At 43.2% G+C, this 16962-nt stretch overlaps 2 protein-coding genes across 3 annotated transcripts; both read left to right on the forward strand.

Annotated features, from left to right (window-relative positions):
* Positions 1–1011: 1011 nt before the first annotated feature.
* LOC115795233 (gastrula zinc finger protein XlCGF57.1-like) lies at positions 1012–12614 on the forward strand. Of its 2 annotated transcripts, none has more exons than XM_030751061.1 (3): positions 1012–1295; positions 8050–8155; positions 9873–12614. In XM_030751061.1, exons 1-3 carry the CDS (start codon positions 1233–1235, stop codon positions 10976–10978), a joined length of 1275 nt encoding a protein of 424 aa, XP_030606921.1. In that variant the 5' UTR covers positions 1012–1232; the 3' UTR covers positions 10979–12614. The 2 variants fall into 2 exon arrangements, with proteins under 2 accessions (XP_030606921.1, XP_030606922.1); XM_030751062.1 differs by having other exon boundaries at positions 1012–1242; positions 7997–8155.
* Positions 3356–5650, forward strand: LOC115795519 (zinc finger protein 239-like). The gene is made up of 2 exons (XM_030751485.1): positions 3356–3373; positions 4054–5650. Exons 1-2 carry the CDS (start codon positions 3356–3358, stop codon positions 5188–5190), a joined length of 1155 nt encoding a protein of 384 aa, XP_030607345.1. The 3' UTR covers positions 5191–5650.
* Positions 12615–16962: the final 4348 nt, after the last annotated feature.

Here is a 16962-nt window from a genome sequence, read left to right on the forward strand (position 1 = left end):
CACGGGCACAATGTCAAAGGCAGGCAGAAGCTCCTGTGATGGCTTACATTATTTACACGGGGCGCATTGCTGTCTCACAGTGTGGTACATAATATTGCACAGAAGTGCTGATGTGCGTGCTTGGACTGTCGTCTGACCTCAGCAGAAAGGAACAACTGCAGCATCTCTCCTTTACATGTTAAGCAGCTTATTGCTGAAGGAACCGCCGGTGACGTCACTGTCACACCCGGGGCATCAGAGCTGAGAGCGCAGGCATCATTTTCCTCTCACCATCCATCTACCACTGCATCAAGGGGGCCTTCTTCACTAGTTTCTGTCTGCAGCGGAGACCACACCACAGGAGAAGCTGGTCCCACCGCAGTCATACAAGGTCCTCGGGAGGGCTCCCTGCTGTTTGGGGAGCAATAAATAAATAAATGAAACCTTTTGAATGTGAACTGAGATGGAAAATGTTAAAATCCTGTTCTCCTCTGTGTCAGCCTGACTTGGCTGAAAAAAGGCTCCATAAAATCTCTGCAGTGTGTCTCACAGGGCTGTGAGTGCTCTCTGGGACCATGGTGGGCAGACCTGTGCTTGCTTTCCTCTCGGGCAAAGTGTGTGAAGATAAATGAAACCTGTTTGTGTGTTCACTGATTCATAACGGATCATTGTTCAAGCATAATGATGACGTCATTCACTGACATTTTCAGAGCTGAAATTTAACTTTATGGCCACTGCCATCTCGTTTTTTAACAAATGATTTCCACCAATAAAGACCCTGAATATTTAATAATGAAACAGTTTATCTGAGACACATCAGCCAATAAAATGCTGTAAAGCTTTGTGTTATTATTCATTAATATTATATTACTCTCTTTGCCGACACAGATTTGCTGATCGGATCTCTTATCAGTGATCGATAGTAGAATGGAAATGCTTAGTTATGGATAAAAATCTAAATGAAACTCCCACACCCAGAGCCTTTCCCTTTTATTTACTTTAATATTTATAACACGCAGCTATGCTTGCTTTTTATGTATTTATGGCTCTATATTTATATACATATTTAAACACATCTCGGAAAGAAAGAAGGACGGAACGAAAAGTTAACCGTCCGCCTCTCCCGGAACTTCACAGCGCGACATCCGGTGGAAGTAAACAATGAAAAGGCGGCAGTATGGTTGCTCCAACGTGGACTTTTCCAGGAGCATTTGTTCGCGTCTCCGCTGAGTCTCTGAGCTGTTGGAGTAACAATGCCTTCAGTTCAGTATCTGAGAGAGTTTATCAACGAGCGGCTAACTGCTGCTGCTGAAGAAATATTCACAGAGTTTGAAAAAACCATCGTCCAGTACGAGGAAGAGATCGAGCGTCAGCGCAGACTGCTGGATATCACCTGGAAACCTGAAATAAAGCTGCACAGGACAGGTGAGTCACTCTGAGGGGCTCAGTGAGCTCACACATGAACGGGACTCCTGGAGGATCCTGATCAGAGCTCTGCGGGTTTGGGTCCTCCGGAAGGTCGCAAGCAGTTCAGTCATGTGATCAGATATCAGCTGATCAATAAACAAACTTCTGGCACAGTGAGCGTCTCTTGGTGAAGTATCGCGATAACAGAGTGTACAGGACACTGGTCTCTGGGGGAGACGAACAGACTGTACATAGAAGGCGGACGTGGCCCCTGACGTCACATTTTGCAGCATCCGGGTCTGTTTGAATCCACCACCACAGTGTGCAGATGATGAACTGGGAAATGAGCGTCTCTCTTCACCCCAGCATGTTCCCCTGTTTATGCTGACAAACAGATATTCCCTCAGTGCAAAGGCTGGAGTGTTCAGGAGCACAAAGCCCGACAGTCCCACATTCTGGGATTTTTCCGGAGCAGAACTGAACTGTTTCCTCTGCGGTGCTACTTTTGTGTTACCTCTTTCTGCTGTCAGACTATCACAAACCCAGCTGAAACAGCTGTCAGTGTGACAGATTCATGTGTGAATGTTACAGTTTGTGACCATTTGATCAGGTTTCTGTAGTAACAAAAAAGACAGTTCTGAGACAAAGCGAAGGCTCCCGATGTCACCCGGGCAGTTCTATTAGCATGCATCTGTAGATGGTTGAGGTGATCCACAGTTTTGATGGGTTTACACAGCTCACTGTCAGAGAAATTTCCAGGTGATGCGGGCATCATCTGTACCGTGTCCTGTAGCATGCAAAATAAAATCATCTAAAAACACTTTCATTTTTATGTAAAGAGGCAGATCACTCAAATGCAAATATCTGTGTTCAGCGAGGATGTCTAAGATTTAACTACATTTGTAAACTGTTTTAGTGTTTAACCTAAAAATGACTAGAGTTAAGTTGTCTTAGTAAAATTAGCAGCAAGTGAGGGAAACATGTTTGTTTTTAGATCTTTTCAATCAAACATTTATATATTTAAAAGGCAGCCCTGACTCTTCTCAGCTGGGGTCCTCATTCAGTGTCACAGTCCTCAGTGATATACGAGCACAGGCTCACTCCGATAGGGCGGACAGTTTATCTACATTTCAGTTTCATAAATGACGTAGAAGTCAGCCATCACTTATGAAAACAGGTTACTTGGTGTTCAGTAGACATATTTATCTCTGTAAGTGATTCTATAATTTTTTTACTTATGCCTGGCATACTTTTTTTTTATTTCAAATCAGCTGATTTTAAAAAAGTATGCCAGGTATGACGAGTGCAATACAGTGGGCAGATGAAGTCTGTGACCAGAGCACTGCATCCACTCGTTCACCTGCAGCGCTTCGATGACATTGCTCCTGTTGTCAGTAGTTACAGTGAGCAGTCATGTGGAATTGAGCTTCCAGCTTGTGAGGGTGTCCTGCAGGGCTTCAGCTCCATTCGTCTCCAGTGTGGTCTCAGGGGAAAGTAGCTGGTCGGGCACTTTTCATTCCCAGTCTTCCATGAAATGTATGGTCACACTTATGTGCAGGTCCTGCTGGACCACATATTGCCGGTCAGTGTGAATGTGACACTGACAGGCGAGCCTGGCAGCGAGACTGTCTCTAACTTCGGTGTGCATTTTTGGCAGTACTTCTCTCACAAAGTCATTCAGACTAGGTAACTGGTTTCTTTGCTCGAGGGTTTTTAGCAGCTGTATAAAACCGTCTTTTTCCGTAGTTGAGATGGGGACCATGTCTTTAGTGATATGTTTAGCCACTGCTTTAGTAATCCCCCCTCGGAGATGAGCCCCGCTGTGTGGCATCATCAGCAGATTTGTACAGGGGTGAAGTCATGGGTCTAGCGTAGCTCCCCTGCAGGTTGAAGTGGGTCAGGACAGTGTGTAGCATCGTGGTTATTGTGTCTTCTGTTAGCTCTGTAAGAATACTGATGTGTGGCTAACATGGGTGGGAGGCTCAAGGTGATGTGAGTCTGGACTATTTTCTTAAATACCTTCATGATGATGGGTGAGTGCGGCTGGATGGCACTTTTTGGTAGCAGGACTATGACAGAGGACTTCAAGGCAGGGTGAGATGCTGGACTGCAAAAGGATGCGCAGCCAGCTGGGTCTGACAGCATCCAGACTCCACCTGTCCTGATGACAGAATCATCTGAAAGGACGACCCCGCTTTAATAAAAGGAAATAAAGATGCTTAGTTTTGTACCCAGGATGTGCTGCGTTATACTGGATGATCTTCTCAGCCACACAGTAGCTTGCAAATGCCTTAAGAAGGAAATGCTTTAACAGTCCTTTGGGCCATGAAGGCATCGTTGCTGTTATACAGCAACAGTGAAGTTTATTGGTGGACAGTCTTCACCAGCCCAGTGATGAAGTTTGCTTAGTTGACTGTGCTGATTAGTTACTGCAGCCCTGGTGATCACGACCCTGTCCTGAAGAGATCTTGACATGATGCTGCCAAAGGTGTTAAATATCAACAGGGCCCACAGGCCCATGGTGTCAGGGGCTGCTGTGGGCAATATGTTTACGGTGTTGATGCCCTCTGAAGATATAAACTATATATTTATATTTGCTCAAATGTGTTTCATGGTCCTAACTTCAGTAAAGTTCATTGTGTGTGTCTCTTTGTCCATGTCTGTAAGGAGCAGGTTCTCACTGACCAGCAGCTCTGTGACCAGAAGATGAACTCCAGTGAGGACCGGGAGGAGCCGAAGCCTCTGCAGATTAAGGAGGAACAGGAAGAAGTGTGCACCAGTCAAGAGGATGAGCAGCTCATACTGAAGGAGGAGGATGCTGATAGCTTCTTGGTGACTACTTATGAGGAAAGTGACCACAGTGAACCGGAATCAAATGGTCACCAGCTTTTCTCTGATCGTGCTCCCTGCAGCTCTCCTGTGGCAGAGAGTCAGTGTGATGCTGACACAAGTAAAAAGCCTTTTAAATGTAATGTTTGTGGAAAAGCTTTTAAGAAAAATTCTTATGTAAAAGAACATCAGAAAATCCACTCGGGCGAGAAGCCATATTCTTGCCAAACATGTGAGAAAAGTTTCACTCGAAGGGCTCATTTGTTGGGCCACATGCGAACCCACACAGGCGAGAAGCCGTATTCTTGTGAAACATGTGGGAAGGGTTTTACTCAGAGTAGTCATTTGTTGAGCCACATGAGACTTCACACAGGTGAGAAGCCGTATGCATGTGAAATATGTGGGAAAGGTTTTATTCAGAGGGGTCACCTGTTGGTCCACGTGAGAACTCACACAGATGAGAAGCCGCATACTTGTGAAGAATGTGGGAAAAGTTTCCGATTTAGTGGCACTTTGTCGGTGCACATGAGAACTCACACGGGCGAGAAGCCATATTCTTGCAAAGCCTGTGGGAAAAGTTTCCGTCAGAAAAAAATTTTGTCCGTCCACATGCGAACTCACACAGGGGAGAAGCCGTATTCGTGCAAAACATGCGGGAAAGGTTTCACTCAAAAAAGCGATTTAACGATTCACGAGAGAACGCACACGGGTGAGAAGCCGTATCCCTGCAAAGCCTGCGGGAAGAGTTTCCGTCAAAAAAATATCTTGTCGGTGCACATGAGAACGCACACGGGTGAGAAGCCGTATTCATGCAAAATGTGCGGGAAGAGTTTTCGTCAAAAAAGCATCTTGTCTGTCCACATGAAAACGCACACAGGTGAGGAGCTGTATCCCTGTGAAACATGTGGCACGACTTTTAGATCCAGTCGCAGTTTGTTGGACCACTTAGATACGCACACATTTGAGGAGTCGTAGTCTGGAAAGGTGCATTTCAGATCTAATATGACAGAGTCCCTCACCGTCTGTGTGGTTCTGTAGAACTTTGGCTCTACGTTCTAAGTGGAAAGCTGGTCTGAGCGACAGCAGCTGCTCAGCTCGTATCCTTCATCTCCTGGTTCAGTAAAGCAGCTGTTCTCGGTTTCCTCAGCATTTTTGTTTGGTTTGTGCAGCCATGCCTAATTGTGCATCGGTCTGTTCGCCAACGTATTCTGTGTTGTTCATATCATCTATTTCTGATCTCACCTCTGTTATATCTGGATTCTGCTGTGGCTGAGACCCTCGTCCCAGCTGCAGCCTTTTGGCACCTTCCATGTTTCATGCGTGCATTAACTTTGTATAGTTTTGGACTTTAGAGGTGACACTAACAAACTGTAGATTTTTGGCATGGTGTTGTAAAAGGAACCGTGTAAATAAAGTTTCTTCTAAGTTGTGATCACATTCTTTCAGTGTTTTTTCAGGTGTACCTTCTGCCCTGTCAGCCGCGATAGACGTCACTGAGCTGCTGTTTATTAGTTAAATGATTACAGGAATATTATAAATAAAAGAATGTTTGTGATTTGTCACACTCAGTATGAATCCTCGCTGCTGTGATTTATGGTCACAGCACTGCTTTCACTCTGACCTCCTCATCCTCTGAGTGGAGCAGAGAAGAGAAATTATATTAATTATTAAATATTTGTTTCTGTAAGTGAAGCAAAAGCTTCTGAACTGGGAGAGCAGCTGACAGGGAAAGCATCATCATCTGAGTTTTTGGTTAAAACTCAGAGAACGCTGTTGGCTTGTTGTCACGCTGGGTCGGACTGCAAAAAGTGGTCCAGCTTTTTGAGGTGGTATCTGACATTTCTCTCAAAGTCTCTGAAAGTGCTCATTTACTAACTAATCTTACGGTGACCCGCCTGTCCTTGTAGACTGAATGTTTTAATGGAGTTGATATGAAAATGAATGGTAAAATCACTTCAAAGCACAGAGATGTGTGACCTAATCTGAGCTGTTCCATCATTTCTGTGACTCTTTCATTTATTCCAGCTCTGCCCTCTATTCTCCCGGGCTCACACACACACAATCAATCCACGTTCACAAACCAGAGGTGACACTGAAGCTCATGATTACATTTTAACAAGACAGACACAAACTGATAGTCTTTATTAAATAATAACAGCACCAAGGCTGCAGCTCTGTCATTAAAACAGAATCTAGCAGGTCTTAATGAGAGCCGAGGATCTCAAATCTGTTAACTTACACTTAATTTCAGAACAGAAAAATGTGTACAGTTTCAAAATGTATAGATGCACAGATAAGCATCCAAGAGTGACTGGTACAGAAGAGATATGAAAATAACCTTTGGCATTGTCCCAGCTTCATATTTTTGGAGCTTATGTTTATATATGTAACAAAATTTGTGAATCAGTGGTTTGGACTTCTGTGTCAGAAAGAATCCAGGAAAGGTGAATAAACTGAGAAAATGTGTCATGTACAGCAGTTTAAACTGAAAAATGGCTGTGCTGTTCATATGGACACAAACAACCCAGCAGTGCCATCTAGTGATGAAAGGGGTTAACAGCAGAGCAAATGGGATGAAACTGTGCAGCAACTTTCTGCATAGAATAGAATGCTTTTATTGTCATTATACTGAATGTACAATGAGATTGGCGGGCCACTCCTGTTCAGTACTGTGCTTTAGAAAGTCACACTTTCTATAATATAAAATAGAACTTCTAGAAATATACACAAAATAAAACAATGTATAAAGATATATACATTGTAAAAAAATAAAATACCTATATATAATAATGAAGATGGGGAGTATTGCACTTGGTGAATGAGTACTGGATATTGCACATGATAGATATTCAGTTCAGTATGAATAATATAATATTGCACAGTTCGAGTGTGTGAGTTCAGGGTGGTGATTGCTCTGGTGAAGAAACTGTTCTTGAGTCTGTTTGTTCTGGCTTTGATGCTCCTGCCAGAGGGCAGCAGGCCAAACAGTTCAAAGCCAGGGTGTGAGTTGTCCTTGATGATGTTTTTGCATGTGCAAGAATAAAAGTTAATGAAGCCTGGATAGAGTTAGAACTTATTCTACCCATTCGGTGCGATAATACAAGGAATCAGCGCTCAGGTGCTGCATAAGCAAACTAACTGTAATCAAGTGCATTGGTAGGGAAAGCAAATGAAGGAGAAGCAGGTCAGTCAGTGAGCTACAGGCATGTCTTAAAGCCATGAAGGCCGTCATCTTCTGTACTTCTAGATCTGCTCGGCCTCAGAAACATGGAGTTGAACCAGAGACCGGCTCTGGATGCTGTTCCCTGTGAGGAACCTCTGACCAGGACTTTCAGGTCCTCCAGCAGGCACATTAAATTGGTACTTTCCTCATTGATAAAGCTCATTGCCAACAAACCCGAAGAACTAGTTATTAACACATGCAGCCTGTACTTCGTCAGGGTGCTCAGCCTAAAAGGAAACCTTCTTGCCAAAGTCACTGGAAGAGTCAGGAAGGCCACCCAGTAGTTTAAATATGAGAACTAATGAAATCAATTCGTTTTCAGGGGTTTCAGATTTTTTGCACTGAGTCTGTTCATATATTTTCCGGATTAATTTGTAATTACACCGAATCACACAAAGTAAAGGTTAAGGAGGGAGAAAAAGGCAGGCGGAACCAAATGTTCACGGTCATCTGCCGGAACTTTGAAGACGGACATCCGGCGTGTGTGCGAGCAGGAAGTGGGTTGTGTTGTGGTGTCTGAGCTGAGTCTCTGAGCTGTTGGAGTAACAATGCCTTCAGTTCAGTATCTGAGAGAGTTTATCAACGAGCGGCTAACTGCTGCTGCTGAAGAAATATTCACAGAGTTTGAAAAAACCATCGTCCAGTACGAGGAAGAGATCGACCGTCAGCGCAGACTGCTGGATATCACCTGGAAACCCGAAATAAAGGTGCACACAGGTGAGCACAGCTGCGGCTGCCGTCTCCGCACATCCTCATAAAGGGAACGTGCCTGGGTGACCTCAAACGCACCCTGAAATCCTGCGTCCGGAACACAACTGACAGCAGGTGCGGGGCACAGCGACACCTGCTGGACTCTTTAGCTACCCCCACATCCGGATAAGCACATGAACCAAACCAGGTTCTTTGAGATGTTCTGCATGTGAGTCCTTTTGCACACTGTCCAGCGAGTTCAGTAGATTAGTTTATGGAATAAAACTAGAAGGTGGGATGGTTTTACATTTTTCTGCAGTCGTGATGAAAGGAAAGCAGTTTTCTGTGTAACTTTATCAGTCTCTTACATCACTGGTCTGAGGTGTTTGTGCTGCTGTGTGTTACAGATGAACATCTCCACTCTGGTCTTATTTGTTGCAGAAGTTCAGATGCAGCTTTGCAAACCTGCTATGTTAGAGAGCAGAGGCTTTCTCCTGCAGCCCTTCCAAACAGTCCATACTTGTTCAGCCTGTTTCTAACTGTGCTGTCATGACCTTTAACCTTTAACATGATAACTGAGACCTATAGAGTACTTGGCTTTTTTGAATGCTCTGACCTGGGGGTAAATTTGCTGATTTGTCCAGTCCTGGGAAGATTGTTGGCTCTCTTGAATGTTTTCTATCTGTGAAAAATCTTCCTCCCTGCAGAATGAAGAGCTTCAGATGGTTGGAAATGGCCTTCTAACCTTTCCAGACTGATGGGCAAGTTTTTCTTCTCTCAGATCACTGCTGATGTCTTTCCTCCTCAGCATCATGTTAACACATACTTGAAAGCTACAAACCTGCAGACTGTCCAAACCTTTGCTGCTAGAGCTGCTCACACTCACTGATCATCAATAAATCAAATGGATTTGATTATGTGCACCTGGCTGCTATTTACCCTCTTCATTCCTGTGGAAGCAGTAAAGATGGACTTACTTTTTCACACACAGCTTCTGCATTTTGTCCAAGCTTTGGAAAAGTTCAGTTCATTGTGCTTTGGTCAGTGATCACCACAGCATCCATTTAACCTGATATTTTTTGTTTGTATGCAAATAATTTAGAATGCATAAACAGGTAGCTGCTCCTCTCTTTGTGTTGGCTTCTTGTCGATCTAATACCATATTCAAACGATCTGATTCTGCATTAAAAATGCTTCAAAAGACACCAAGAGCAGCTTTAAAAGTCCATTTCAGTAAGTTGAGTTAATGGAGGTGGAACTTTGCCCCCTATGTTGCCATCCACCAGTCAGTCAAAGAGGCCACACCTCTAATAATGCAAACTTTAAGCCTTAATACAATATTATATAGATGATTTATAGAAACTTCCTCCCCCTACAGAGACCAGTTCATGTATCAGACTGTAAACATGTTTATTTCTGCTGGAAAGATTTAACATGGGAGTCTATGGGGACTGAATCACCGTTGCTCCTCTGGTGGACTGCAGAGGATCTGCAGGCTTTGGTGCTTCCATGTCTGCTTCCTTTTTCAGCTCTTTTTAAATATGACTAACTTGATCATACTCAAAACCTCTCCTAATGATTTAAACCACAGTATATTACTACAATTTACAGTCAGTAAGACTGTGTGTGTGTGTGTGTGTGTGTGTGTGTGTGTGTGTGTGTGTGTGTGTGTGTGTGTGTGTGTGTGTGTGTGTGTGTGTTTGTTTTAAATCAACATGTCTCTTTTTTTCTTTTGTCCCTCCAGACCACCTGCAGCAGCATGTCTGTAAGGAGGAGGAGGCTCTCCCTGAGCAGCAGCTCTGGAACCAGGAGAGGAGCTCCAATCTGGACCAGGAGGAACCAGAACCTCCACAGATTAAAGAGGAACAGGAGGAACTCTGCAGCAGTCAGGACGGAGAGCAGCTTGCACTGAAGGAGGAGACTGATACCTTTATGGTGACTGCTTTTGCTGAGGAAAGAGACCACAGGGAGCAGCTCCTCTATCACAGTTCTCTTCCTGATCTCACTAACAGCATAGATCAGGAAGCAAGAAAGTATAAAGAACCAAGAACAACCAAAACTGTAGAGTCAGAGTCAAAGAAGAAGCATCCAAGTAACAATGGAGACAAATCAGTTATGTCAGAAAGTGAGAGCAACACAGGAACAAAGTCAGTAAAATGTTATGTTTGTGAAAAAACCTTCAAGAAGAAGTCTCGGATGCAGATACATTACAGAACTCACACGGGAGAAAAGCCATATTCATGCAAAACATGTGGGAAAAGATTCAGCCAAAACTGTCATTTGTCTGTTCACATGAAAATTCACAAAGGTGAGAAACCTTTTCCCTGTAATGTTTGTGAAAAAACATTTCGAGACACGTTAACGCTGAAATATCACATGAGGATTCACACGGGTGAGAAACCATATTCATGCACAATCTGTGGGAAGGGTTTCTGTCAAAGTAACAACTTGAACATTCACATGAGAACACACACGGGTGAGAGGCCTTACCCCTGCCACATCTGTGAGAAACGATTTATCGACTCGTCCACACTGAAGAGACACGTCAGAACTCATACGGGCGAGAAGCCCTATGCCTGCAAAACCTGTGGGAAAAGTTTCATTCAGAAAAATATTCTCTCTGTCCACATGAGAATCCACACAGGCGAGAAGCCACATCCTTGTGAAGTGTGCGGGAAAAGCTTCAGATCGCGTGATCTCTTGTTGGGCCACCTAAGATCTCACTCTGTTGTGCATCAGTATTTCTGTGAAACTTGTGGGAAAAGTTTCAGTGAACAAGGCATTTTCACTGTTCACATGAAAACTCACTCAGGAGAGAATTATCCTGGAAGCCAGCCTGAAATTGTTTAAGAGAGAGTGCAAAATAAAAGCAGTGCTTAGACTGTGCTTAAACACGATTATGTGAATTTATTGCATGTCTCACAAGTTCTGATTGTGATCTGTCATGGTGTCCTTTGGATTCTTACAGAAGAGCATCTCATTAAGTAGCAATTACATTTGGGGGAATTTGTTAGTGTAAGTTTTTACAGCAAACAGGAAGTATATTGTTGCCATGGATTCAGCGAGTTACACTGTGAGCTGCTTGTTTTCAGTTTGGAAAATCTACTTCAGAATTAGCTGTGAGGTTTTTTGCTGGTTTCTACTGACAGACATCACTGAATATCTTTATCACTGAGGAAAATAAAAATCAGGTAAGTCCTGAAGCAGCTGCCATATCATATCATTGTACATCATCTTTTCATCAATTTTCCCATCATTACATCATCTGGATGTCTTTTAAAACAAAGTGTGTGCTCCTCATTGAGTCCCTTAAGAACCTTCATGGTCAAAAAAATGTCTGAAAATGATTGTTGAAAATATATGAACTCCAGACTTTAAAGGTCAATTTGAAACACTGATCAAGACAAGACAAGAAAAAAAAAAGAAAAGATATATTGGATATAGATTTGTATAGAAGCCATTGAAAGTATAAAAGATGGACATGGCCACCGTGGACTATGAAGTGTCAGCCTTTGTGATTTGTCACCTCCATGTTGGGTTTTTTTTTTTTTTTTTTTTGGACCATATTTGGATTAGAAGTGGAGTTATCAGTTGATCCAAGCTAGCTTGGTTATCCACAGAGTGGGAGTGTCTCTCACACACACACACACACACCCACACACCCCTGCTAATCCAGGGGTCAGCAACCTTTAACACTCAAAGAGTCATTTGAACCCAGTTTCCACAGAAAAGAAAACACTGAGCCACAAATACTACCGTGAGTGACGCTTATATTGAGAAACGAAATATTTCAAGATCACAATAATGTTCAAATTTAGAGCTACAACGAAAAACAAACTGACAAAATAAAATGCACTTCTATTGGATACTTATAATTAACTTCCCCAAGCCGCACAGAGCTGCAGCATAAGCCTGAAAGAGCGGGTTGTCGACCTCTTTGCTAATCAATAACATCCTCGAATTTCTCTCACTACAACTGGAGCTCCGATTTCTTGGAGGTCTGTTAGTCCAGTGAAGTGCACAGCAGCCAGATTACTGGTGAGATAATTGCACTGAAAATGCTCCAAACAGCACATACATGGTCCAGAGGTCCAGTTCAGGGACTCCAGTTAGATGAGGTGAAGCCGAACAGACAAAGATCAGCACACATCAATCAAAGAGGCCACTCCCCCAACACCAGTACTCAGGTAAATGCAGAAATTCACCCCTGTGCAGCTGTTAAGGGGTTAATCAGCTACAGAGACCAAAGTAGTTTCTGCAGCAGCTTCTGGCTTCGTCTTTCAGCTGTGAAGGTTACTGTTACCAATCAGGTTTCTCTTGTGATCATTGTAGAATCCACACTTTAATATTTGCATGATTATGATGACTGTTTCCTTACACAGTTCCTGAAGCCTCAGTCTGTGTGCCAGCTGTTTCTTTCCTTACTCACTCCTGCAGCTTAACAGCACGTTGCTCTTTCCTGAAATGTAATCTATAGCTTAACGCGCCGGGTAATGGTGTAAATAAAGTTTCTTTTTGAATGTGACAGGATTTCCTTCTGTACTGGTTATTCGGAGTTCAGTCTTATCTTCACCTGAAGATGACCTTTCACCTGAATGTATTCATACTCTGAAACCATCTTTACACAGTTCAGAGTTCAGCTGAGGCTCTAACAGCTTTTTATTGAAGGTTCAAAACATATCAGCAGGTACTGGAATTAAATTAAAAAAAACTTGATGAACATTTAATCTGGTGTTTTCGTCTGCGGTCTGATGGTGCGTCACTGTGAACTCTGGGACAGCATCTCCTCTCCTTTCATAAAGGATGCTCCAGTGTCTCTTCAGCTAAAGCAGGTACTACAGGCTCTTAAGGACCTTTGCTCACTGTGGGACATGTGAAAGACAAAATTCATCTGGAGCCAGATCTCCAGTTAGCTTGAAGCATGAGTTTGCAGTGTGAAAGGAACCCACAAAGAGAAGAGAAACAAAAAGATTTGTTTCTCATACTCTGATTCAACAGGAAGGAGAAGATTGGCTGGTGTGTGTGTGTGTGTGTGTGTGTGTGTGTGTGTGTGTGTGTGTGGGGTCAGTCTGATAGTAGCTTTGTTGGGGAATGGTGTCCTGTCTGTGTGTTTCTTCTATCAATGAGGGTTCCATGAAACCTTTTCTGTCTTTCTTTATCAGATGTGCTATCTAATCAGTAGCACAGTGTGTAGAATCACTTCCTTCTTATCATGCACACGGGTGCGACACCTGTGTAAAGGTTCAGGTGTTTAGTGTGTCACCATTTCCATTTAAAGAGCTGAATTCAGACTTGTGGTCTGGCACAGAAAGAAAGCCGGTTTAACAAACTCAGCTCCAAAAAAGCTCCAGTTCAGCACGTGTGTGAGTAAAGAACAAGATTTACCACGGGACCAGAAAGAGCAGAGCCTTAATCCTGAGGATGGAGTGTGGAGCATGACCTTCATCTGATCTTTCATTCAATGCTGTTCACCAAGTCGCATTTACCCTGCTGAAGTTTTCCTTCATGGATAATAAAGCTGGAAGTTTTTCATGTGATTTTAAAATGATGCAGCCTCAGCCTGACAGGCACAGATGGAGCTCTGCTCACACTGATTTAGATGATCGGAAGGTTCTCGCTTTGAATTTTTGGACTATTGTACATTTGAAAAAGTTATTTGGCATCATTGGATGGCTGCACTTCACCGTGTGAGCGTATTTGAACAGGAAATGCTGTCAGAGCACATCCAGCAGATCTGCATCTGCTTTTAAAAACTCACTTTAAACTATTTTTTCATCAGCCTGACACCCAATCATTTATCATCAGTTTAAGCAGGAGGGTCAAACATGCTTCCCAGAGAGATCAAAGGTCCCATGAGGAAGGTCTCTCACAAAACATTCTAAACCAGGTTAAGGGGGTGAGGATGTCTTCATTAACTGTACAGTGCTACAGCAGTCATGGAGGGTTAAGCTGCTTGGTGCAGTGCTCAGTACTGAGGTCAGAGAGCTGGCAGAGGGACAAGAAGAAAGGTAATGTTTTCACATTGTTTAGACAGAATCAGCTGATGAAGAACAAACACAGCTGTCAGCATTCATTGAGCAAAAGGAAGGCAATGAAAGTATGAAGTTCTCCCAAAACTCATTACACAGCGTCAGCAGCTGCCAGTGAGTGATCCTGCATACAAAGATTGTGTGACAATGATGGTCAGAGAGGCAGAGAGGAAGATGAGGCTGAGAGAAGTCCATCTAACTCTGATCGTGTGCTCAGTTACTGTATGTACAGTTTTATAACATGTGCTCCAGTGTGTGATCACATAGAACTACACCTCTGTTCAGCGGGTCGTGGTATCTGAAGGTGCTTCCAGTGAGCAGCTGATATCATGATCTGAGATGCTGTGTGAGGTATTAGCAGCTAAGCCAGCAAATCACAGAGCAGTTTTCTGTGATCACCACTTCAGCCAGCATGTGATGTAGAGGAGTCACAGCAGCGTGAAGAAGCTTTTACTGACTCCTTCAGCACGTCGGCCCCCGTAGACACTGACGGTTTAGGTCCATACTTCTCATTGAAAAGCTGTTTGATTTTATAAAATATGATGCGGGAGTTTAAACACAATATTAAATATTAATATTAAATGAATGTTTTAGATCATCGCTGATCCATGTAACAGTGATGAGGAACATTTTCTGCAGAATAAATATTTTTGAAACTTTCTTGTCGTGGTGTTTTATTGCTGCTTTTAATAAAGAAACAGTTCTGAAAACTTCCACATTAAATATTTAGATGATGATTATAGAAGTAAAAACATTTACAGTCCTTCAGCCAGGAGGGGGTGCAGAGAGCTGAAAACATCCACGCAGAGTTGCACAAGAATCATGGATGTTTTGATTTGGTCCAGTTTGTTCTGCTGAACAAGGGATTAAGATGAGTCTATCTTACAGTATCATAACGTCCAGGTTCCCTTAACCCAGAGTCTCCCCATGGGCCCACCACCAGGTTCCCTGACCCCAGAGTCTCCCCATGGGCCCACCACCAGGTTCCCTGACCCCAGAGTCTCCCCATGGGCCCACCACCAGGTCTGCAGATCTGGTATTGGTTCCCCTCTGCTCAGAGAGGTGGTGTGGCTCAGTTTTCATTATAATCTCTCAGTTTGGAGGGGCTGCTTGATCATTTATGAAGCCACACAGATGTAGAACCTGGTTTAACCGACAGACCCACTGATGAAATGTCCTGTTTTATCACTTTTTGTCTTATTTCTGCATCTTTGCTGCCTCAGGTCACCTGATCTCAACATGGAATTGATGTATGGGACAGCGGATGAGTTTATGGCAAATAAATGAATAATAAATAAATGTATTGCCGCTGTATCCTTGGTGTTGAGTGTTAATACTTTTCATTTGTGTTTGAGGAATGCAGAAAATAAAATGATAAAGATTTACCAAGAGAAACAAAAAGTTACTCATCCTCCTCTGCAGGAACTTGTGGAAGTGAGAGAGTTTATCAACGAGCGGCTAACTGCTGCTGCTGCTGAAGAAATATTCGCAGAGTCCAGAGTCCAAACGATCGTCCAGTACGAGGAAGAGATCGACCGTCAGTGCAGGCTGCTGGTTATCACCTGGAAACCTGAGATAAAGCTGCACAGGACAGGTGAGTCACTCTGAGGGGCTCCATGAACTCACACAGGAACGGGACTCCTGGAGGATCCTGATCAGAGCTCTGCGGGTTTATTTGGAAGCTGTGAGCGAACAAAGAGCAGACAGAGGACAGGGATGTGCTGGGATCCTCGGTGATTGACTCTCTAGCAGTTACCTTGGTTTAAATGCCAACAGCATGACTGCAGCTCCTCCTGAACTGTACCCTAAAATCAGTCGCTCTCGCCTCTTTTGGTCCAGTCTGTGATATTTAATTCCTCTCTGGGCTTCGACTGTCAGGTAAGATCTTTGTTTCATTCCTGTTGCTTTCATTTAAGGAATGTTTCTAAATTCAGCTGAACTGGAAAACATGATCCACGCATCTGTGTCAAAATGCTGGGATTATTGTAATGCTCTGTTTAGCAAAATGGTAAATGGACTAGCTCTTATATAGCGCTTTTCTACTCAGTATGAGCACTCAAAGCGCTATTACAACATGTTTACATTCACCCATGCATACAAGCACTTCCATATGTACTAAGCTAAGTGCTTTTTAATTAACTATCATTCACACACATTCATACTCCGACGGGACGGTCGGAGAGCAACTTGGGGTTAAGTATCTTACCCAAGGATACATTGGCATGTAGCCTGGAGTAGCCAGGAATCGAACCGCTGACCTTCTGATCAGTAGGTGACCTGCTCTACCTACTGAGCTACAGCCACCCCACCCCTGTTGTGGCCAGATTATTAATTCCAGCAGCGAGCTCACATCACTCCTGTTTTACACTCTTTATCTACAGGGGTGTCAGGGCCTTTCAGGCTGTGGGACAGTCTACTCCTAAAGGGCCATTTAGCTGACTCTGTAGTTTCTTTTAAAAGCAGTTAAAACTTTTTTGTTTAAACAGGTTTTCTGTTGAGAATTTTATCAAATGATCATGATTTATTTTTGAACTACCTGTTCATTCTATGCTGTTCTATTGCATCTTTTTTTATTGGCTATTATGGTGCTTAATTCCTGTATTTTGTTTAGTTTATCTCTGAGTACAGCGCTCTGAGACTGTTCATCTGTGAAAAGCATTTCATAAATAAACTTTACTTACCTTCCTCAGAGGAGCCTGTGCAGTAAATGGTCTTCAGTTTTTCAGAGCATGTGTGTGTTGCAGTCATGTGGGATGATGTGTAAATATGGAAATAAGTAGTTTCCTGTTTGTTGGGGTGTGCTTG

This window comes from Archocentrus centrarchus, chromosome 17, assembly GCF_007364275.1.
Source record: "Archocentrus centrarchus isolate MPI-CPG fArcCen1 chromosome 17, fArcCen1, whole genome shotgun sequence".
NCBI classification, from domain to species: Eukaryota; Metazoa; Chordata; class Actinopteri; order Cichliformes; family Cichlidae; genus Archocentrus; species Archocentrus centrarchus.